This window comes from Cibotium barometz, chromosome 51 (genome assembly GCF_041138505.1).
Source record: "Cibotium barometz isolate CiBa-2024 chromosome 51, ASM4113850v1, whole genome shotgun sequence".
Taxonomy (NCBI): Eukaryota; Viridiplantae; Streptophyta; class Polypodiopsida; order Cyatheales; family Cibotiaceae; genus Cibotium; species Cibotium barometz.
Genome location: NC_141096.1, coordinates 8224565 through 8247514, shown reverse-complemented (window position 1 = coordinate 8247514; position 22950 = coordinate 8224565). Strand labels below are relative to the sequence as shown.

At 47.5% G+C, this 22950-nt stretch overlaps 2 protein-coding genes and 3 pseudogenes across 2 annotated transcripts; all 5 read left to right on the top strand.

The window, feature by feature from the left end:
* Positions 1-8251: 8251 nt before the first annotated feature.
* LOC147609289 (uncharacterized) lies at positions 8252-8869 on the top strand. Its single transcript, XM_086787580.1, has one exon. It carries the CDS (start codon positions 8252-8254, stop codon positions 8864-8866), a length of 615 nt encoding a protein of 204 aa, XP_086643706.1. The 3' UTR covers positions 8867-8869.
* On the top strand, positions 8869-12225 carry LOC147609288 (uncharacterized; annotated as a pseudogene).
* Positions 12226-12345: 120 nt separating this feature from the next.
* On the top strand, positions 12346-13530 carry LOC147609287 (uncharacterized; annotated as a pseudogene).
* Positions 13531-17112: 3582 nt separating this feature from the next.
* On the top strand, positions 17113-19404 carry LOC147609286 (uncharacterized; annotated as a pseudogene).
* A 1575-nt stretch (positions 19405-20979) lies between these two features.
* On the top strand, positions 20980-22310 carry LOC147609285 (uncharacterized). Its single transcript, XM_086787672.1, has 2 exons — positions 20980-21635; positions 21744-22310. Exons 1-2 carry the CDS (start codon positions 20980-20982, stop codon positions 21982-21984), a joined length of 897 nt encoding a protein of 298 aa, XP_086643798.1. The 3' UTR covers positions 21985-22310.
* Positions 22311-22950: the final 640 nt, after the last annotated feature.

Sequence of the window (22950 nt, the reverse complement as noted above, 5' to 3'; positions counted from 1 at the left end):
GTTGAGAGGGCTTTGTTTTGAAGTTGTTACCCTTATTTTCATCCAAATGAATTCCACTATTGGGTTGTCCACCCCCAAAAATAGTAGAAAGACTTGGAATAGATGAGGGCGGTCTTGGAAGCACGAGATGGATGCAATTTTCAAACTTTACATCCTTGTCACCGGACTTGAACTCTCGAGGCTTCTTCCTTCGATTTGCATCCCTATGTACATCCTGTTCATCTCCATGGCGATGATGCCATAATGAAGATTCATGATCCCTCTTCGTTCTCTCTTGAGCCACACTCTCCGAATGAGTGGAGAGATCCACAAGAGAACGGATATGTCTTCCTGTAGCAAAGCGGGATTGAGTAGAGGATTCCTCATCCTTACTCTTCTCTTGACCTGCATCAAGCCTAGCACAAGAGACTCTTGTCCTTTCAGCATTAGGCACTTGCTGTGCTCTTCCTGCTTGTTGTGCATCATGTGCACCACCACGAGCAGCCATAAGGGGTGGCTTCTTGAAAGCCAATCTACCATCTGCTTCGGTGTATACATCACCCTTAACCATTAGGTATGCAAGTCCAAGCTCTCGGGGTTTCTCAACATCCATTTCCTTTGCAATTGCTTCAAAAGTGACTTCATGGACCGAAGCCTTTGCCTTCGCAGCCAACACCCTTTGTACATCCGGGTCATTTTTCAATGGCCTAAGCTATTCGGTTTCAGCCCTATAGCGTCGCACTTGATGCCTCAAGGATTCCAAATCGGAATGCATAGTGTCATGAGTACCTGCATCTCCATAGACATCATTGCATGCAGCATCTCTTGCATCCCTTGTACCATGAAATTCACGGTCCTGTGTGTTCTCCACACTGTCAGAAATGTGGCTGTCCATGACACTCAAATCAGGTCACCAGTTATGATTCCAAGCCCCGGTCCGTTTTCCAATGAGGGGAAAAATTGAGCTCTGATACCAATGTAACGGGAGGCGGGCACGTGTATTGGAATCGTATAAATGTGAACAAGATTCTGAGCACTTAACACTTGAGCATTACAACCAAAAAGCTGAAAATGACAGTACACCACATAAAGGGGCCGATGATAGGCTGACCCCCCCCCCTTTAGGTTATATTACCAAAAGAGTCTGCAAAGTACAAGTTTATGGGTGCCTGGGGATTCACCACCAGCCTGCACCTGATTCTTCCAAATACATTATGAATGAAATCATTTCAAACAAGAGAATCTGTAGGTACATCCGCCCTACACACCGGTACATCCGCCCTGCACAAGAGTAACACAAGTCTCTTCACAGGTACATCCGCCTTGCACAAGAGTAACACAATCCTCACAGGTTCTCCGCCATGCACAGGATGTAAATGGATCTTTAGGCCCTGTTTCCACGCAAGAAACTTATCCAAAAACCTGTGTTCTCCGCGAGCAAGTGTCCCCAATGCTTGCCCTAAGCACGTGCTATGCCAGGAACCCTTGAAACACATCCATGCTCACATATACCATTGCTGTCCGGCCTGTTTTGTGCAATAACCAGTCCAAAACAGCAACTTTCTGTCGCGAGAAATCCACCTGTAAAGGGGCCTTCAGCCCTGTGGAGGTCCCTAGAGCTGTCCCGTACTGTCCAAGTTGACTTTGGACACCTATAACCAACCCAAAACTCGCAATAACCAAAAATTGAAAGTCTGAAATTTACCAACCAGCCCTTTAGAAGAGTGTGGGGATCAATGTCCAAGCTTGTGTGAGTCCGGGAAGCAAGCAACCAGCCCTGTAGCAACTCCCAAAGCTCCAACCAGCTCTCCAAGGTGTTGAGTAACGAGTAAAACAGCCCAAAAGGGCCTCTTGAGGGAGGCACCTTTTCCAGGTGCCACCTCAGGGGCCTGGTGGGTACACATGCTGGCTGACATGTGTCCCCATAAGGTGTCCAGGTAGGTGTCCAGCCCATAGTGCTCCCTTTGTCCTGTTTCTATAAGTTTAGGTCCAACCAAATGGGAAATGGCCATAAGCTATCCGGACTTCATTAATTTTGGTCCAACCAAATGCGAACGCATTATAAGTTATCCGGCCACTTATTAATGAGTGTGGACCTGCAAACCAATAAACCTTAGTAGTAAATGAAGGAAGCTGTAAATTGAGTGTGGACGCACTTACCACCTGCAAAACCCATAAGCCCACAGCTTTAGGCCCAAACACGAGTGCACACACGTGTCCACAAGGTGCCCGGGCGTCCCCGGCCCCTCAGACTTCACAGGCTAAAATAACAAGCTTTGTCCAGGCAGCAAGACAATGTAACACAAAGTAAAATCAAGTTATGGCATGCATCATTTATGCATTGTGCACATGTAAACTTGGAGAACCACCTATCATCATTCTTGTACTTTAAAATATTCCGCCTGCCATCATAACACACCATATGTGCATGGCCGGAATCCACACGGGCACCGCCCGAAAATCCACAAATGTCCTGCCATGTCCTTGGACACATATGCATCCACTCATATGATCCATACACATGGCCAGGTATAACACATACATGCATCCGCATGTTTCTAGGCCTGACACGCATCCGCATGTCCCTAGAATATAGGGGTTTGTGACACTCCCCCCGGCTTCTAATCAGCTCTGGCCATTCTTGCTCTGGCCATTCTTGCATGGTTATCTTATTGAGGGCACGGTAATCAACACACCCTGTAAGTGCCATCCTTCTTTTGAACAAGAAGTACCGGCGAGCAATATGGCGAGGAACTAGGCCGAATCAAACCCTTTTCCAAAAGTTCATTCACATCTGCCATAATCTCTTCTTGTTGACTAGCACTCACCCTGTATGGTGGTCTATTAGGCGGAGAGCTACTGAGAATTAGATCTATGCAATGATCTTCCGGCCTCTCGGGTGTCAACCTTGCTCGCAAAGCATCCGCAAAACAATCTTTGAACTCATTCAAAAAGTTAAGCTTGTCTTGATCTAATGTACTAACATCAACACTAGAATGTTCAATGGTATCGCGTACAAAAACCAAGTAAGAACAAGCTGATTTCTTTATTGCCTTATTAATTTATACATGGCTTACAAGAGGTATGGTACTTCCAGTAGTACCAGCATCAATAGAGTGCTCACGGCCTCTATGTACAAAGCTGATTTTCTTCTCTTTGTTAGCCTTAATAGGCTCTAAACGGTGATGCCAAGGCATCCCCAACAAAACATCACAACCTGTAAGAGGAGCCACTAAAAAGCTCTCATGGTCGAGGTAGTCCTGTACATGTACACGGAGCTTACCAATGACCGGAGTTACATCAACCTGTTTGCCCTTAAAGGCGGCATCTGCATTCATTTGCATTCCCATGTCTTCTACATTGAGATCTATGGCGGCAGCCATCTGTACGGATATAAAGTTATCTGTGGAAGTATCATCAAAAGAAACAAAGCGGACTGATCCTTCAATTTGCCCCAAGCCTTGCATATGACTCTACTCTTGGGCTCATGCCCTGTATTACCCTGCACATCGGGTACAACATTCACAAGAGGTTTTTCCACATTAGGCTCGGCATTCTTAAGATTCTATGGGCATTTAGGATATATATGATCTTTACTGCAACACTTAAAGCATTTTCCAGTCTTGCTGTACTCTTCCAATTGCTGTTTTGAGAGCCCAAAATTGGGGGATTTACCCCCCGGCTTCTTTTCGAAGTCATCCTTTGCATCTCGGCCATCTTTGGGAGCATTCTTAGGTGGCTGTCCACCCTTTTTTTGGTCATAACCAGCCCTGAATTTGCTCTTGTTTTGACCTGCAAATGGCTTATTTGTGGGTGCTTTCATGTGCAAGTTCTCCGCAATCATGGCTGAGTGTATAAGCTCCTGTATGGTCTTATATGGGTACACTCCCAAGCTTTGTTGGATGATGTGATGGAGCCTCGCTTCAAACTTCTCGTCCTCTCCAATCTTCATGAAGGGAGTAACCTTGAGAAGGACTTTCCAAAACTTTGCTATGTATGAAGCAACAGACTCTCCCTCATCTTGGGACAGCCAATCCCACTCCTTGCGTACATCCTTTGCAAAGTTTGGTGGTAAGAATTAATCATAAAATTGAATTTTGAATGAAGACCAAGTTGGGGCAGCACTTCCATCAAGTATTTTTGCAAGCCACCAATCACTTGCGGTAACCTTGAGATGCATTCCCACATGCCTGAGCATAGACTTTTCCGAAAAGTCTTCGTTGCAAAAAGCTATCTCAAACTGTCTAATGAAAGCAAGTGCTTTGGTAGAGTCCATCCGTCCCTGAAAGTTTTCAAACTTTACATCCTTGTCACCGGACTTGAACTCTCGAGGCTTCTTCCTTCGATTTGCATCCCTATGTACATCCTGTTCATCTCCATGGCGATGATGCCGTAATGAAGATTCATGATCCCTCTTCGTTCTCTCTTGAGCCACACTCTCCGAATGAGTGGAGAGCTCCACAAGAGAACGGATATGTCTTCCTGTAGCAAAGCGGGATTGAGTAGAGGATTCCTCATCCTTACTCTTCTCTTGACCTGCATCAAGCCCATAGTGCCAAGAAACGGCGTTTCGGGGCAGACCGAAACGCCGTACCGTTTCGGAAACGGAAACGGCACCAGAAACGGCGTTTCTGGTGCCTGCGTTTTTTTTTTTGTCCAGAGAATATCGTACCGCCCCCCCCCCGCCGTTTTATCTTTTCGCGATTTCGTTTTCGAGCGGCGTGCTGCGTTTCTTGGAGGCTCGAGCTGCGTGCCTGTAGGCTGGCCGTTGTATCACGTAAGTCTCCCCCCCCCCTCTCTCCCCCCCCTCCCCCTTCCTCTCACTGTTCACACACACACACAGTCGTCTGAGACTCCTCTCTCTCTCTCTCTCTCTCTCTCTCTCTCTCTCTCTCTCTCTCTCTTCTGAGTCTTCTCATAGTCTGAGTCTTGACACACATAGATGATAGTCCTTGAGTCCTGACTCCTCCTGACTCCTCTCTCTCTCTTCTCTTTCTCTTCCTCATGAGTCATAGACTATAGTACATACTACAGACATTGAACATTCTAACTTTTAAGCTCTCTCCCCCTCTCAGATTGGTGACCCACTGTCATCGTCCACGAATATGCAGGTGGTGGTGGCTCTAAGAGATGGAGCTGTAATTATTGTGGAATTACGAGAGGAGGGGCAGCCACAAGGATAAAAGACCATCTTTCAGGTGTGCCCAACAAGTGTGCGTGTGCGTGTAATGTGCATGTGTGTGTGTGTGTGTGACCATAAGAACCGCTATAAAATGGAAGAATTCAGCACCAAGGTACCTCTATCGCGGAGAATTCCGCTGTCATCGACTCCTTGAGCTAGTGGTAAGCTTACAAGACCATCTATTGGTGTTCGTACCTAGTAGGAAGGACAGGACTCCCTCCTTTGCTACCCTATGTAGTAATCTCTTGTCCTATGTGCTCTAGGGATTGATGGCTGCCTTGTTTGGCGGGCCAACGATGAGCAGATGGTAGGGAATATGGGCACATGAGAGGGTAGTGAAAGAGGGAGCTCCTCGTGGTGTCTCCATTGACAAAACACTTGTTTACAAATGTTGTTTTCATGTGCATTGGCATGGGAATCTGGCTTGGTATGTGCGTGAAGCTATGTATCATTTCTCCCAAGATTAATAACGCTATTTGAGGGAGGGGCTGGCCGTTCCGGCTCATTGTGTGTCTCTTGTCAATTGAGTAGTTTCATTTTGTATTGTGCTGTATCCTAAAATCTAAGAGTATTTAAGTGTATTAATAAGCATCGTGTTCAATTTAGTGCTCATATCCGAAACGGGGATACAATTATAGTCGGCCAGCCCCTTATGGCTTGGTTGGCCAGTTGGCTGGCCCCGACCATCAGCCTGGCCTGGTTTGCCAGCTGGTTGGCCCTGACCTGCAGCCTAGCCTGGTTGGCCATCTTGACCAGCCAAGTATGCTGCTGCCTACTACTGCACACCAGTCAGCCAGCGTTGCCCTCCAACATTCTACAGACTGCCTGATGCCTACAGGCCTCCTTCTAACAGCCCGCCAACTTGTCTACCAGCACCTGGATAGTCCCCATACAAGCAAAGTGAAGTGTCCTCTCTCTTGGGTGGGCACACCCACATAGCAGCCCTCACTCACAGATTCGGGCGATGCACATACAGTTAACAAAAGGGGCTTGAATTAGCACAACAGTTTGTTGAGCAGCTTTTCATACTTTATGGATTGCCTTCCGATACCATTAGCGATAGAGACTTTCCCAAAAAAAAAAAGTTAGAGACTACGCTTAGTACGAGTTCCTCTGATCATCCTCAGTCTGATGGGCAAACAGAGAGGGTGAATCAGGTTTTGGAGGATATGCTTCGTGCATATGTATCCAAGAGACCATTTGATTGGGAAAGGTACATCCCTATGGTCGAGTTTGCCTACAATAGTGCTCAGCATGCGACTATTGGATACAGTCCGTTTATGCTTATGTATGGGTTTCAACCTCGATCCCTTGTTTCTTTAAAACTCAAGGGTTTGCAATTAGATGCAGCTAAGGATTTCTTGCTTGATATGCAAGAAATGCTTATGCAGGCTAAGGATGTTATCAGGAGTGCTCAGGATAGGGCACGGTTTTATGTTGATAGACAACAATCGTCGAGAGTATTCTCTGAGAGAACGATTGTGTATTTGAGAGTACCGAAGTCTTCCGAGATGTTGAGAACAGGGAAGTATCCAAAATTATCCCCTAGGTACTGTGGACCTTACAAGATCCTTGGGCGGTGAGGATAACATTGATACACCTCAGGAACCTGTTGAGCATGAGGACTTGTCCTATGTTCCACATGAGCCGGAGCTCATCGTAGATTTTAGGGAACGGCAACTTAGAAATAAGTTGATTCTGAATATCTAATTAAGTGGAAAGATAGAGCCGAGGAGGACTCAACTTGGGAGACAGTTGTTAGTTTGAGACATAGATCCCCGGCTTCATTTTTGAGGACGTAAATGCTTGATGAAGGGGGGAAGTATGTGATGTACCTAATGCTAACCACAGGGTTAGTCGTCCTAATCCGGGCTAGGGGTGCCTAGGGATTAGGAAGCAGGCTGATTATAAGGGGCCAAGGTTTATTAAAGCTTATAAGTTAATTATAAGTGACTTCTCTATTTATAGCTTCAGTGAGGCCTATATAAGAGAGGAGGGGTGTGGGTATTGTTATCTTATTATTATGAGACACTTGGTCAGTACTCGGACCACGAGAGTGCCTGCTAGTCCATAGCAATGCAGATCCAAGACCTGGTGAAATGCGACGCCAGGGGCTTCGGTATGATTTGTCTAGGACAGGGACCTTGACCCTTATGCTTAGGGGTCATCTAGCGACTCTAGATCTACGGTTGGGTGGTGAGCGTGAGCCTGCCGCTTCTATTTGGTTTAATCTAATGTTTACTTGTGTTTAGGAGATTTTGGGAAGGTTTGGTTGCGACAAACCCTTGACAAGGAGTCACTCTAGTACTCGAGCATGTCTTTGGGGCGTGTGAACCAACCACACTGAGCACAAAGGAGAAAATTTTATGGTTGAATTTCTTCGCTAAGTAGCAAAAGCTTTTACACCTCCACAACATGCATAGCATGGCTCTTGTAGAGTAGGTATACAAGAATGCAAAGAAGAAGAAAGAGATGTGCATTGTAATCAGTTTATGTATATGAAATATACAAAGATTGATGACGCCTTGGATTTGTATTGACTCTCTAGGACCTACTGGACTGGATTTCAAAACTTGGAAGCAAAGAAATGACTTGGCTTGGACCTTGGCTATCTATAGTAGCCCCAAAAAATATCTAATTACAAGTTGGCCCGATGGACACTTTGTCCTCTAAAAATAATCCAAAAATACCATTGAAGTCTCCTTTTACATTTGTACAATATCTAGCTTGCTTGGCATAAAATAGTAGCAAATATGCTAGTGCTACAATGCTAATTCTAATTTGGTCCCAAATATCTAAGAGAATTGGGGTTTAAGCGTGTCCACATGGCACAAATGGTTGTGCATGTGACACACCACCTGTTGGGGTAAAGGCATTATGTCCACCCTTATAGTGTGTACAAGCCCATAAGTTTTATAGTACATAGTACACTTAGTACATTAAAAGTACTAAATGCACTATGTGCACTAGAGCAAATATACATGTGTGATAGGGGAGTCACACACTCATAGTTGTGAGTTGACTTATCTCCACATGTCTCTCTCTCTCTCTCTCTCTCTCTCTCTTGAAGAAGGTGAAATTCAGCCATCCATGATAGAAGAGCTCAAAGTAATCAAGGAACAAGTACGGGCAATTAAGGAAGAAGAGAAGCAACACGAAGCAAAGACTTCCTCATGGGTGGAAGTAATTACCAAGACTCAAAAGAAGATGGATGAAGCGGAGAAATGGATTAATGTTGCCAAGAAAGGGAAAGGTAAAGAAGTCACCCCAACACCTACTCTTATTAACATGACACTTGAAGAGGAACAAAGAAGGCGCATGCGTGCATTTCATGTGAGGGTGACTGGCCTCAAAGACATGAACAACGTGGACAAAGAGGTCTCCAACCTCATGTCCATGATGGGGGTGGAAAAACCCTCACATACAAAGGCATGGAGAGTGTGCAAGAGGAATGAAGGTTCTGGAGAGTCATCAAAGGAAAGAGCCCTCATACTTCGCTTCCCCTCTCTAGAGGAGAAGAAAGATTTCTTAAAGAAGAGGCCCACTCTCAAGAAGACTGGTATTTTTCTCGGAGACGACCTCACTCTTTCACAGCTTGCCCATATGAATGAGATGATGCCAGAAATTAGAGCAGCAAGGGAAAAAGGCAAGTTGGCCTTCTACAGAGATGGTCGGGTGGTGATTGTAGAGCGACGCTCTACATGACGGGAGGAGACCTATGGGACCACACTGAAGATGGCTGCGTGGAACTGTAATGGATCCATGCGGTTAGACATAGGTGCTTTTGAGGACAGCTTCAGAGATAGGGACATGGTTTTCTTCTCAGAGACACACCAAGCCCCTGGACAGTCGATGCCACATGTGACAGGTTATAGATGGGAGACAGCTTACAGGACAGTCACGAGATCTCAGCATGGAAGTAGAGGCTCAGGAGGAGTAGCAGTGCTTTTCAGGGAGGAGTTACAGCCATTGCTTCATATCGTGCGACGAGATGACCAGGCGAGGTACATGTGGGTGAGGCTGAGAGCGGACACAGGCCGATTTCTGTACATTGCCATATGCTACTTTCCCTCCAGTACGTCAGTCTATGCTACACCCAGAGGACAGTCGCCTTTCTCTATGCTAGATGATGACATATGGGAGTTCTCTAGAGATGGTGACGTTATTCTTCTAGGGGACTTCAATGCCTGAATGGGCAACTCTTAGACAGTCTTTTATGACACCTCAGAGGAGATGCTTAGAGAGCTAGATGTGGGTGAGCTGGGGTTAGAGAGGTGTTCACATGATAGAGAGCAAACAGTATGGGAGATACCTCACAGAGATGACTACTACACATGGTCTGGCCATTCTTAATGGCTTACAGAGATTTCCAGGATCAGCGAGGTTCACATGCTTTCCACATTGGCATGGTGCGAGTACAGTGGATTATGTTATGGCTCAGCTGAGTTTCATCCCTTGCATTCAGGATTTCACAGTGGGATCATGCTCTCTTGACGTTATCGGTCTCATTTCAGTATAGTACAGCCTAGACATTTGGAGGCATGTCACATACCCGGTATACATTTACACCAGAGATTGACTTGGTCTATACAGAGGGGATTTGGGATCGTCTTTGCACAGTCAGCCCAGGACTCTCGGTGGAGGAGATCACCACTTTACTGACTCAGACATTACATGATGCAGCATCAGAGGCATACCCACATACTCAGCCCGGTCGGAGGAGACATTCTGGGAGCATGCCTCAGAATAGCTGGTATGATGAGGAGTGCAAAGATGTGAGAGCCCAGCTTGAGAGAGATCTTCTTTTAGGAGTCATTACTCACAGACAGTCTCGGATTGCCTTCCGGCGCCTTGTGCGAAGCGAGCATTCCTAGCCCACATGGAGCGAGACTTGTATCAGCTGTTCTTGAGCAGAGATTCAGGAGAGGCATGGCGACTCTTTCATGAGCACTCTCCTCCCCCAGTGATTACTTCTCCTGATGTATGGGACCAGTATGCGACATCACTATATACGGTTTCTGGACAGGATCCCCTTCCAGACCCCACAGAGCTATGCCCATCTACGAGCACTTTCTTTACCACTGAGATGGTAAAGAGGGCCATTGACAGGATGAGGACCAGGAGGGCATATGATCATGATGGTCTAGTAGCGGAGCACTTTATACATGCTAGGGACATGCTGGCAGAGGTTCTTGCGGTGTTGTTCAACCGCGTCATGTGTGAAGGATTACCTGAGACTTGGAGTTTGTCTACTATTGTGCCTATCTTCAAGGCAGGTGATCCTATAGAGCCTGGGAATTACCGTACTATTATGGTTGGGCACACATTGGCACGATTGTATGCATCCATTCTAGAGCAGCAGTTGAGCAGTTGGGCAGAGAGTGAGGGTATGCGGGCAGTGGGTCAGGCCGGTTTCAGGAGGGGTCTCTCCACTCTTGATCATATTCTGACACTCAGAGCCGTCATTGAGGAGGGAAGGTCACATGGGAGACGGATTTATTGTAGCTTTGTGGATTTCCGCAAAGCATTTGACACGGTACCGAGAGCTCGGCTGATGCGCAGACTGCAGGGGATGGGGGTGCCCACAGTGTTGATTTGGGGCATCATGGCTCTATACAGATCAGTGGTGGGATATGTACGTACTCCGGAAGGAGTATCGGATTTAGTTCACTCCACTATTGGGGTGAAACAGGGTTGCCCATTGTCTCCTACTCTATTTGGTATGTATGTTGATGAGGTGTCTGATTACATTGACAGAGAGGGTGATAGGGGTGCCGAGCTGGCGGGGACGTGGATCCCATTGTTATTATATGCCGATGATATTGTATTGATCTCTGACTCACCAGAGGGTATGCAGCGACAGTTAGATGCATTACACAGTTTTGTAGCGGACAGTGGATAATCTGTAAACCTTGGAAAAACCAAGGTTATGGTGTTTAACACCACACCGCAGTGGATCAGGAGATCAGCACCTACTTTCACATATGGCCAGCAGACGGTGGAGTATACAGACGCATACACTTACCTTGGGGTGGTCTTCATTGGGCCGAGGTTTTCTTTGGGGAGAGCAGCAGAGATGAGACTGACTAGAGCCTATGCGGCTTTGGGAGGATTGGAGAGGATGTGTTCGCAGGTTCAGTTCCAGGAACCTCGAACAAAGTTATGGCTCTTTGATACTTTGGTAGCCCCAGTTATGTTGTATGGGGTGCAGATTTGGGGTCCTTCTGTAGGTCCAGATGGGTGGAAGCGTGCAGAGAGACCCTTGGTATCTATGATCTCTAGATTGATTGGGGCTAAGGCCTCCGTACCACACGATATCATTCGAGCGGAGCTAGCTGCCTCCCCTATGCAGATTGAGGCGCTTACCAGATCAGTCGCCTTTGTGCACAGACTATGGGACACTACTAGAGACAGATATGCTAGATTGGCCCTTGAGTCTTCCAAACAGTTAGCTCTTCGGGGGGACACATCATGCTGGTACACACAGATGACAGCATGGTTTCAGACGCAAGGCTTCACCATGGATAGGCTGCCTCCTTTCCAGTACTCTCTTCAGGCACCCTCGATGTCTCTTACACGGGTGGAGATTACTAGGCTCATTCGTCAGGATCTGATCCAGTTGCACACCAGGAGGACATGGACTGAGCCGACACAGGAGTTGGGTACGAAGATGGCTTTCTATAGAGAGCATCTTCTCCAACTCACAGGAGATGGGTTTGTGATTCGACCTACCTATATGGATACACATCTATCTCATGGTTTACGTTGTGCCATTGGTCAGATACGCACATCCTCACATCAGTTAGAGGTTGAGACTGGTAGATTCAGTGGGATACCAGCAGACAGCAGGATATGTCGCTTAGGAAATCCCTGCCAAGGGATGGCAGGAGGGCAAGTACTCCTTGCAGAGCCATGGAAAGCAGATGGTAATGGGAAATCCGGTTGCTCCTGCTAGTGGATCGGAAGATGGGTCGAACCCATGGGTCCATTGCGCCAAGAACGCCCGGGATGAGCGAAGGGCAATGGGGCTCTGAGCGAGCACCCTTTGAGCTACCTGCGGGGACTCAAACTCCACCTGGTAATAGCTGCGTCCCAGAAAATCAACGCTAACAATCCTGGCAGGCATGCCAATGAGTTTGCCTTGCAGGAGGTCGCGTAGCTCTCTCTCTCTCTCTCTAGCCATGATGTATGCTGCCGCGATATGGGCTCCAGGTCTATCATCAGCCACATGGATCTGGCTAGAGAGGCCACAGATATGTACGATATCCCGGCTGATTCGCAGCAAACCCACAGTACCTCATGATGTTGTCCGTGCAGAGTTGGCCACCCCACCTATGCTTGTAGAGGCATTATTCCAGACAGTGGGCTTCATTTAGAGAGTGCGAGAGCTACCTGCAGACAGGCTCACACGCAGAGCATTTGAGGCCTCTAGACAGCTCTCCGAGACTGGGGAGGGAGGCTCCTGGTATTCACAGGTGACACAGTGGTTTGAGGCACATGGGATAGACATGGAGCGACTACCACCTTTTCAATATGACATGGACTCCCCCTTCTCCCGCCTCATGCACAGTGAGCGGAACAGAGTACTCAGACAGGATCTATGGCAGCTTTACATCAGAGAGACCTGGGTCACACCTAGACAGCCTCTTCTCCCGAAGATGTACTACAGAGAGCAGTTCTTGACCATTCTAGCAGATGGGTTCATTCAGCGACCACGCTACATGGACACATATATGCCACACAGCTCACGGGTGGCGATTGGACAGCTCAAAGTTTCATCACACAGGTTGGAGATAGAGACAGGCAGGGCCGCTCACGTCACACGAGAGGCACGGATATGCAGGCTATGCTCAAAGGAGGTGGAGAGTGAGGAACACCATGTATGCAGATGCAGAGCACTTGAGGGTGTCAGGACCAGATATGAGGCGCTATTCTCCGGACAGTCGACATTGAGAGAGCTCATGGACTCTAGAGACCAGCGCCAGCTGGGACAGTTCCTTGTAGAGGCACAGAGACACAGAGAGAGTGCTCTACAGGCACCTACCACTGCAGCCACAGACGGGGGGAGACAGTCACAGCTCACAGATTTCTTCCAGCGGGCCACCACATTACCTGATCCACCGAGAGGGGTGACCCTCCAGCAGGCAGAGGAGGTGAGAGCTAGACGGAGACCCCACGCTCCAGGATACAGAGCCCAGAGACGTCATCAGCATCAGATCCAGGAGATCCAGACTCGACACTCTCAGGCCACACAGGCGCCTCGAGAGAGGATGATAGCAGACCCTGCAACGGTACTCAGAGGGCTCCTCACACCAGAGCCACCTATGTACCACATACTACAGCCTCTCTATGGCCTTGGATGGAGCTAGATAGTTTGATGCACCTCATGATTGTATCTCTTGAGCATATAGATTTTGCATCATATCCCCAGCAGTTTAGTACTACTAGATTTTATGTTTTGTACCTTTTGTCCTTTTACCGATACACGGAGGACACCACATCATGTACTTTGTTTTGTCTCATAGGCCGATTTCGGCCTCTAATAGACGTAAAAAATCTTTCTTTCTTTCTTCTTTCTCTCTCTCTCTCTCCCCGCAGCCCCCCGCCCCCCTCTCTCCCCGCCAGCCCTCCCGCAGCCCCCCTCTCTCCCCGCCAGTCCCCCCCGCAGCCCCTCTCTCACTCTCTCTCCCCCCCCCCCCCCCCCCCCCCCTGCAGCCCTCTCTCGCTCTCTCTCTCTCTCTCTCTCTCTCCCCGCAGCCCTCCCGCCAGCCCCACGCAGCCCCCTCTCTCGCTCCCCGTCAGCCCTCCCGCCAGCCCCCCGCACCCCTCTCTCTCCTCGCCAGCCCCTCCCGCAGCCCCTCTCTCCCCGCCATCCCTCTACTCTCTCTCTCCCGCAGCCCCCTCTCCCTCTCCCTCTCCCTCTCTCTCTTCGCTCTCCCGCAGCCCCCTCTCTCTCTCCTGTCCCTCACCCCCTCCCTCTTTTGTTTTTTCCTTCTCTCTCTCTCTCTCTCTTTCTCTCTCTACAAAGTAGTTCACGATTTTCACAGAATGTAGGATTTTCTCTCTCTATCTCCCTTTCTCTCTCTTTCTCTCTCTCTCTGGAGGAATGGCTCCGAGTCTCCAAGAGAAACTCGAGGCCCTCGAAGCGGCAATGAAGGTACTAATAAAGGAGAATAAAAAGACATCCGATTCCAACCTCAATGAGGTGGAGAACAAACTACACCGGCACATCATGGCCCTCGAAGCACGGGTCACGGGCCTTGAACAAGAGCACAACACTCAAAGAGGAGGTGAGTGCATTGAAAGTGGAACTGTTAGCTGTCAAGAACAGCGAGAAGGAAGAAGGGGAGATGAATGAGAACACTCTCACGGCCATCAAAGAAGAGATCTCTAAGGAGATCACAAAGGACATGGAGGGAAAACTCGAAGCCAAGCAGTCAGGATAGGTTGAGGTGGTAAGAACATCCGCAAAGAAGTGAGGGAGGAGACTCAAAGGGAAGAACATCAAATTATTCACACCACCATTGAGGAGGAGAAGATGAGGCATGCCCGCCGCCTCAACATTCGAGTCACAGGTATAGTCGAGACACCCAACTCCACTCCCGAGAAAGATGGACAGCTTCTATGCATGAAGCTAGGATACAGGGAAGAGTACCCTCTCCCCTTCACCAAAGCATGGAGAGCCGGGAAAGACTCAACACGCAAGCGAGCCCTCATCCTACAGTTTGCAAGAGAGATGGAGAGGGTCACCTTCATGAGGAAGAGGGTCATACTACGAGGCTTGGAGGGAGCTCCCATTTTCCTAGATGATGATCTCACGAGGATGCAGCTAGAGCATAGGAGAGCTTGCATGCCACGAGTCTTACACGCGAGGAGAGAAGGCAAGAAAGCCTTCTATCGAGATGGTCGTGTCATCATTGATGGCCGGCCCATGGATTAGCGGTTTGGGGCCTATGGGACACAGAACAGGCCACTGACAGAAATACACATAGCAGTATGGAACTGTAATGGTTCACTATGGGTGCAGCCTGGACGACTGGAGCATGTTATGGAGGGGAGAGACATCATACTTCTGACAGAGACACATCAGAGCCCAGAGAGAGGGTTACCTCGAGTAGAGGGATTCCAGTGGGAGTCAGCATACAGGAGGACCACACGCCAGGGTACTTTGAGAGGGTCGGGGTGTTAAAACCCTAAGATCTCTCTAGATAATTGTTATGCATAAAACATGCATAAATCAGGCATAAACTCAACCACCCAACCACCCCCGAGCCCAAGGGATGCACACATGAATAATGAATGAAATACATCATACCTCTATCTTGATGTCCCATACCATCAAGAGGTATAACACAATCCAATAGCATATAGCTATAGTGTGAAATGGTAGGTGAGTAGTTATGAACCTCTACAAAGAGAGCATAACATAGCCTTGGCCTCATGGAGCCCAAACCTCCAAGCCCCCAAGCTCCCTTGAGTGTGCCCCATGCCCCTATTATATAGGAGGGCCCTCAAGTGACTCTTGACTTTCCATTCCTCATGTGTGACCCTTGGATGCCTGACCCTAACCTTAAACCTTAAGGTTAGTCCTAACCCATGCTCCACTAGAGCTTGTTCCCATGCTCCCATGCTCACAAGCCTAATGTGGGTTAGCCTCCTAGTATATGCACACATAATGTGTATATAATATAGCACACATAATGTACATATAATACAAGGGGAGTAGCAGTTCTATTCAGACGGGAGCTACAGGGGAGACTGAGAGTGGTAGCACAGGATCCAGAGGCCAGATACATGTGGATCAGCTTGCAGCTCTCACACGACAGGGTTATATACATAGCCCTATGTTACTTTCCTCCATTAGGATCCTCCTATGTCATTACAGAGGACATGCCACAGGAGGAGGAGATGGGAGTCTCGCCATACACTTGTCTGTCAGAGGAGATTATGCATTATTCTACACTAGGGGAAGTATTTCTTACGGGTAACTTCAATGCCCACACACAGAGCAGACAGTGTGAGGTCTATGACTATGATGACATGGAGATCCTCCACCCTGTGGATCCAAAGGAGATAGGGGCTAGTCGGGCATCAGAGGACACTGGACCAGACAGAGGACATTATGGGGACCACTTACTAGAGTTGGGGCCAGGCATCGTCTCGTTATTTATAACGGGATGCTACAGTGGCCGGGATCAGGAGGGCTGACATGCTTCCCACATGGAGGTCATGCACGGACCGGAGGCACGGTGGTGGACTACATTATGGGATCTTTGGAGGCATCACTACTAGTCACCTCATTCTCCATCCCACCTCGTCCTATTGGAGCAGATCATACATACTTGGCATTTTCACTAGTCGGATCACCAGTATCACCAGCCCCCCACATACCGACGCCACACACTACCATCTACTTCACACATGACATGGCAGACATATACACTAGCAGAGTAGAGGATGGGCTCCTACTCATGGATCCCCTGGCACCTATGGATACCATTACAGCCCAGCTGGCATCACTCCTACACACGGCTGCATTATAGAGCTTCCCACATCGTGCCCACTCAGGAGAGCCTGCAAGATCTGGGACTATGCCCCATAACAGATGGTATGATGATGAGTGTAGAGCCCTATACTCACGGCTCCGCATACAGAGAGCCTTGGGAGCCATCACAGAGCAGGAGTTGAGGAGAGAGATGAGGAGACTTACTCGCCGCAAAAGGCAGGCCTTCGCAGAGATACAGGAGCTAGAGATCTTTCATTTCTTCATGAGTAGAGATAGCCCTATCTCATGGCGGCACTTTAGAGAGTCCTGGACACCGACACCCATTGCAGACCCACAGACGTGGCACACATATGCAGAGGGCCTATACCACGCCCCACAGCAGCCACCTATACCTCAGCCACAGGAGTCTCGACCTACCATAGCTAGCTTCTTTACCCACTCGATGGTAAAGAAAGCTATCCGCCGCTTACAGCATGGACGAGCCGCCGACCATATGGGCCTACAGGGTGAGCATCTCATATATGCAGTAGATTCTTTGGCTCCTTTTCTTGCACACCTGTTTAATAGGTCACTAGCAAAGGGTTTGCCTGCGGAGTGGACGATGCACACTATTGTGCCGATCCACAAAACAGGGGATATGCTCGATCCAAGCAACTACAGGACGGTTATGGTTGGCCACGTGTTGGCCAAACTCTATGGTGCAGTGCTGGAGCAAGAGCTTAGTTTATATGCTGAGCGAGCAGGTTTACGCTCATCAGGGCAGGCAGGCTTCAGGAGAGCTTTCTCTACCACTGACCATGTATTCACTTTGAGATGTATGATTGATCAGGCCAGAGTGAGGAAGAGAAAGCTCTATTGCTGCTTTGTGGACTTCCGCAAGGCATTTGACACAGTACCACGAGAGAGGCTCTTTCAGCGCCTGCAGTCTCTTGGCATACCAGCAGATATGACATGGGGGATCTATGCATTATATGAGCAGGTTTTTGGGCGAGTCAGATGCCCAGGAGGTATGTCCAAGACTATTGCTAGCACCATTGGTGTGAAGCAAGGATGCCCACTTTCCCCCACGCTATTTGGGTTATACATTGATGAGGTGGCTGAGTTCATTACACGGGGTGGCGGAGATGGAGTTGATCTAGCAGGTACCTCAGTACATATTATGCTTTATGCTGATGATATTGTATTAGTGTCTGAGTCTCCAGGAGGTCTACAGCAGCATCTACATGCACTCGATGATTTCTGCACACAGAGGGGTCTTACTGTGAACCTTGGAAAAACCAAGGTTATGGTCTTTCATACATCGAGACAGGGCAGGAGTCAGTTGACATTCACTCTTGCACGACGCCAGGTGGAGGTGGTGACATCATACGTGTACCTAGGGGTTACCTTCTCTGCAGCAGCCACGCGCTTCACCATGGGTTCAGCAGCTAGAGCCAGATTGACACGGGGATATGCAACATTGGCTATGCTAGAGAGACAGTGCCACCAGGCACATTTTCAGGAGCCCCGGACGAAAGGGTGGCTATTTGACACACTAGTCACACCGGCACTGATGTATGGAGCAGCGGTATGGGCGCTAGGACTTGCTACCCATTGGTGGACACAGATAGAGAGACCACAGGCCCTCATGATGGCACGCATGATACGCAGCAAACCGTCAGTACCTCATGACATTATCCGAGCAGAGTTTGCTGCGCCTCCTATGATGGTAGAGGCCATATTCCAGACTATATGCCTGCTAGACAGATTCAGAGAGATGCCACAGGAGAGATTGTCATACAGAGCTTTTGAGGCATCTAGACAGCTGGCTGAGGCGGGAGACAGAGGATCATGGTATGCACAGGTCACACATTGGTTCTCACAGCATGGCCTAGACATGGATCATCTACCACCATTTCAGTATGACAGGGATGCACCACATATCCGTCTCTCTCATAGTGAGAGGAACAGAGTATTGAGACAGGACCTATGGCAGCTCTATACACGAGAGACATGGATATCACCTACACAGCCTCTTCCACCGAAGATGCTATACTACAGAGATCACTTCATGAGTATCCTTGAGGATGGATTTATAGAGAGGCCTAGATACGTGGAGGGCTTTTTATCACATGGCTCCCGAGTAGCTATTGGTCAGCTTAGAGTCTCATCACATCGATTGGAGATCGAGACTGGTAGAGCAGCACGGATCCCCCGAGAGGAGAGGGTATGCAGATTGTGCAGAGAGGAGGTGGAGAGCGAGGAGCATTATGTATGTAGATGCAGAGCATATACAGCCATCAGAGAGAGATATCCCATTTTATTCAGAGAGCCACACTCCCTACGCCAGATCTTTGAGGCAGTAGACCAGCGCATACTGGGGAGATTCATTCTAGACATACAGCGTCACAGAGAGACATCATTACAGGCTCAGACAGCTCCAGAGGGGGGACGACAGACACAGATTACTACATTTTTTCAGAGATCCACCCCACTCCCAGCCCCTACACAGCAGGGAATTACTCTCCAGAGAGCAGAGACACTCAGAGCCCGCAGGCGACAGAGGACACCTGGCTTTCGGACACCACGCCTATACCAGAGAGAGATGACAGAGATCAGAGCTCAGTTTCATAGAGAGGGTGCGGAGCGACTTGCGTGCTTCAGAGCAGACCCAGGCATGTTCTTCAGGGAGCTGTGGACACCCCCTTCATTGATGTATACCATTCTACACCCCTAGTATGGTACAGGATGGAGCTAGCTAGGTTGCATATCATGATTGTATACTCCATGCATATAGTTTTGCACTCTCCTAGTAGTAGAGCTCCATCACCTCCCCCACTCATGGTACTTATTGCACACCCAGATTCAGCCTTTTTTTTTAGTTCAGTACTTTTTCATTTTGTTGGGATGACAGAGGATACCCCACACAGGTACAGTGATTTGTCTCATAGGCCGAGTTCGGTCTTTTGGAAGACGTTAATAAAATCTTTCTTTCTTTCTTTCTCCACATCGGACGGCTACCCACAATCTTGCAAACCAAGGAGGAGGCCTCAAGAGCTAACATTGAGGACGCGAATAGCTGTTGATTTGCATGTGAGAACTCCAGATGGAGACTGGTATCGGTAGTGGTAGACGGAGAGGCTTCCATGGAGTCCTCTTGAGGGTAAAAACGAGATACCAGAAACAACCATCGGGAGGGGCTCAGCCCTGGGGGAATGAACGCCAAGGGAGAAGAAGGGAGAGGGCGGGGAGGGAGTAGGATGGCGGGGAGAGGTGGTGGAGGGAGGGGGGAGGGAGGGGCAAAAAAGGGGAGGAGGGGGGCAAACGGAGGGGGAAAAAAGGGGGTGTTGTGCGTCAATTCTACCTCCAATAGTGCCCAAAGCACTTTTGCTGCTGCCTGAAGAAGACTCCTGTAGCCATTTGTTCCGCTCGCAGCTCGCAGCCATCAAAGGTCATCAACTACAGAAAACAAGTAACAAAAAAGTGAATTTGGGATTTTTCTTGCAAATCTGCTTAATCAGAGCATTAATCTCAAATACTTGAGCATTTTTAGAAATTGGGGTGCATTACTACCATTAGAGCTTTGCTACAGCCTATTGTGGCATCAAATCCAAAAACTTCCAAATTTTAGAAACCCTAATTTTTTAGAAATCCTAATATTTGAAAATTATTTTTTTTTGGGAAATTTGTAAGGGACTAGACTCTTGCATAGGGATATAAATCTGTGTTAAGACCTTCCCGTCTATATTTGTCCAAATGGCAACCCAAATAGAGAAAAAATTAATCAAGAAAATGCGGAAGAAGCTTGCAAAAGAAAAATTTGCAGAGTATGAAGAAACATGGGCCTTTTAAAGGTCTATGAGCAGAAGGTGGTTCGACATCCACATTTCCTCTACATCAAGGACAGAACTAGCCATTACACCTCAGTGAAAAGAGGGGTTGGACTAAGATAATGCTTGAGGGGTTGTTGGAATCAAGCCTTATAAAAAATACACCAGCAAAAAATAAAAAATTTGTGTTATGTTTTTTTTTAGTGTGTTATTTGTGTTTTGAGTTTGTGATCTGATCCTATGCGCACTCTACCGAAGGGAGTCCATAACTGGCATGTGACACGATGTTTAATTTTTGTGTGTTTAAAAATAGTTAAAAAATGATGTTGGCATCCTATTGGTAAATGTATTGTTTTAAGTGGTTTACTTTTATGATAAATGTATTGTTTTAATTGGTTTACTGTTAATGTCTTTCATTTGTTGAGTACTACTTTGAGTAGCTTTCTTATTTTTTTTAGGCTTTTCTTGCCTCTGTGAACGATTCTGTGGAGGTTTCCTACATCATGGCCAACAAGAGGAAGGTTACAATTCCTCCTGAGAGATTTTCGAAGGTGGCTGATTACTTGAAAGAGAAGGCACTCACTCCTGTGGAGAGGGAGAAGTTGACGGACCTTGATGATGTCACTCTCGACAAGAATGTGGCCGTCTCAGCATACGATTCATGGGCTCTCCGCCATGAATCTGAAACATGGGGTTTCAAGGAGGAGTTTTTAGGTGGTGCCATCATTGGCACGGAGCTTGCATCCGATCCTCATTCAGATTGTGCAGCTCGCATTGCCAAAATGATCAATGCACAAGATCCTTTGGACCACTTGAAAGTGGTGCAAGAGAACACACTCAAAATTGCAGCCACCGCAAGCCGACCAAAGCCCGATGTGCTTGTGAAGGTGAAGGGTGGTCATGTGTTAGGGCCACATGTTGTGACTAACAACACTTTTCCGGTTGCGGTCTTCGAGGTTGGTGTTAGTCAATCCATGCCGGATTTGATTGAAAAGTTAAATGTGTACATCCATGTACCAACACTTCAGGTGTATGGCTCCTTCAAGCGCTATGGTTCCGGTGGTATGCTCTTGGTTGTTCATGATCAGGCCAACAATTGGAATCCCCCATCTCATGTCATATCCTTTGGGACCAATAATCTACCATCGGCTGGCATGCAGTAAGTTTTCTTTTTGGTATTGTTGTGACTTTTGAAGTTATTTACATGTTGGCATGGTTGTTTTGTACTTAGCACGTTGGAGATGGCTGAGTGGTATTTTATTTGTAGTGTCCTTGTGGAGAATACTTGGGTTGATGCACATGGAATCAATCATTCTTGGATGGAGTTAGCTCAGGGAGTGGGATTCGGAGGACCAGCTTGTGACGTTGCTCAAATTCCATTCTATCAGTTCGTCCTGCCTGCGCACACTATCTTTCAAGGTAGGAATGGTGGGATACCAATAGGAGCACCTCCGAACTATGTTTTGGATCTCTTTTCTATTCAAGAGGAGCTTTCTGAGGAGATTTGATAATGTTGCTGCTTTATTTATGCTACACGCGAAAACTTTTCTAGCACTAGCTTTTACTCAAGTCATTTTTTTTCCACATAGAACTGAATATTTTCTAGCCTCTTTCGAATAGAGCTTTTAGTCAAACTGAAATGTGTTTGGGAATGGCAGTTGATGGAGAGTGAGTGCCTACAGTCCTAGCTGTGTAGATGCTCTAGAGTTAACAAATTAAGTTGTCTTTTAACTTTTGCTTCATGTCAACAAAGTGTCTGCCTCATGGTTTTGTACATGCGTGGGAGTTAATAACATAAGTGTTCTTTGACTTTTAGATCATGGGTTGGTATACACAAGGGAACCCTTTCGTGTTGATAGTATGGTACATGCAAATGTGCATGAGGTCTTGCCATTGGGGTTTTGCATTCTAATAAATTAGTCTCTTTGAATGAATTTTTTGAATGAGTCATGATGTCTTTTGTTATTGAGAGAGAGAGAGAGAGAGAGAGAGAGTGTTGAATAATTTGGCACAACGGGCTTCTTCCCTATTTTTCACTTCTCATTAGATTATTGGGCAAGGGCCACATTCATGTCTCGACACGCACAACTACTACACACGAGTCGTCACAACACGCACTTACCCCTTCAAGCACTTTTTATAGTTTGTTCTTGACTGCTTCTTATGTTATTGATTCCAATATCTATCATATTGAGAGGCACATTTTGCACACTCCCAAGCACTATATAAGGTCATCTGATAAGAAGTGACTATCCCTCATCCTGTCACATTTGAATGGCCTTCCCTACTGATCATTTCAATTTTCAAAGATATTGTTTTAAATGAACTATTGACATGGCAGTTAAGCGTAGCTCGATGTTACACAGCATACAGGTGAATAATTTGACTGAAATACTCAAATGTCTTTTGATATGACTACATTCACGACTTCTGACTAGGAGTGATGCTTAATCAATTATTTGGTTGTTGGTCCC

Coding starts and splice junctions, on each gene's coding strand:
- LOC147609289 (XM_086787580.1), top strand. CDS start 8,252: ATGATAGAAGAGCTCAAAGTAATCAAGGAACAAGTACGGGCAATTAAG.
- LOC147609285 (XM_086787672.1), top strand. CDS start 20,980: ATGGCCAACAAGAGGAAGGTTACAATTCCTCCTGAGAGATTTTCGAAG. Junction 21,636..21,743: donor CTACCATCGGCTGGCATGCA/GTAAGTTTTCTT, acceptor TTTTATTTGTAG/TGTCCTTGTGGAGAATACTT.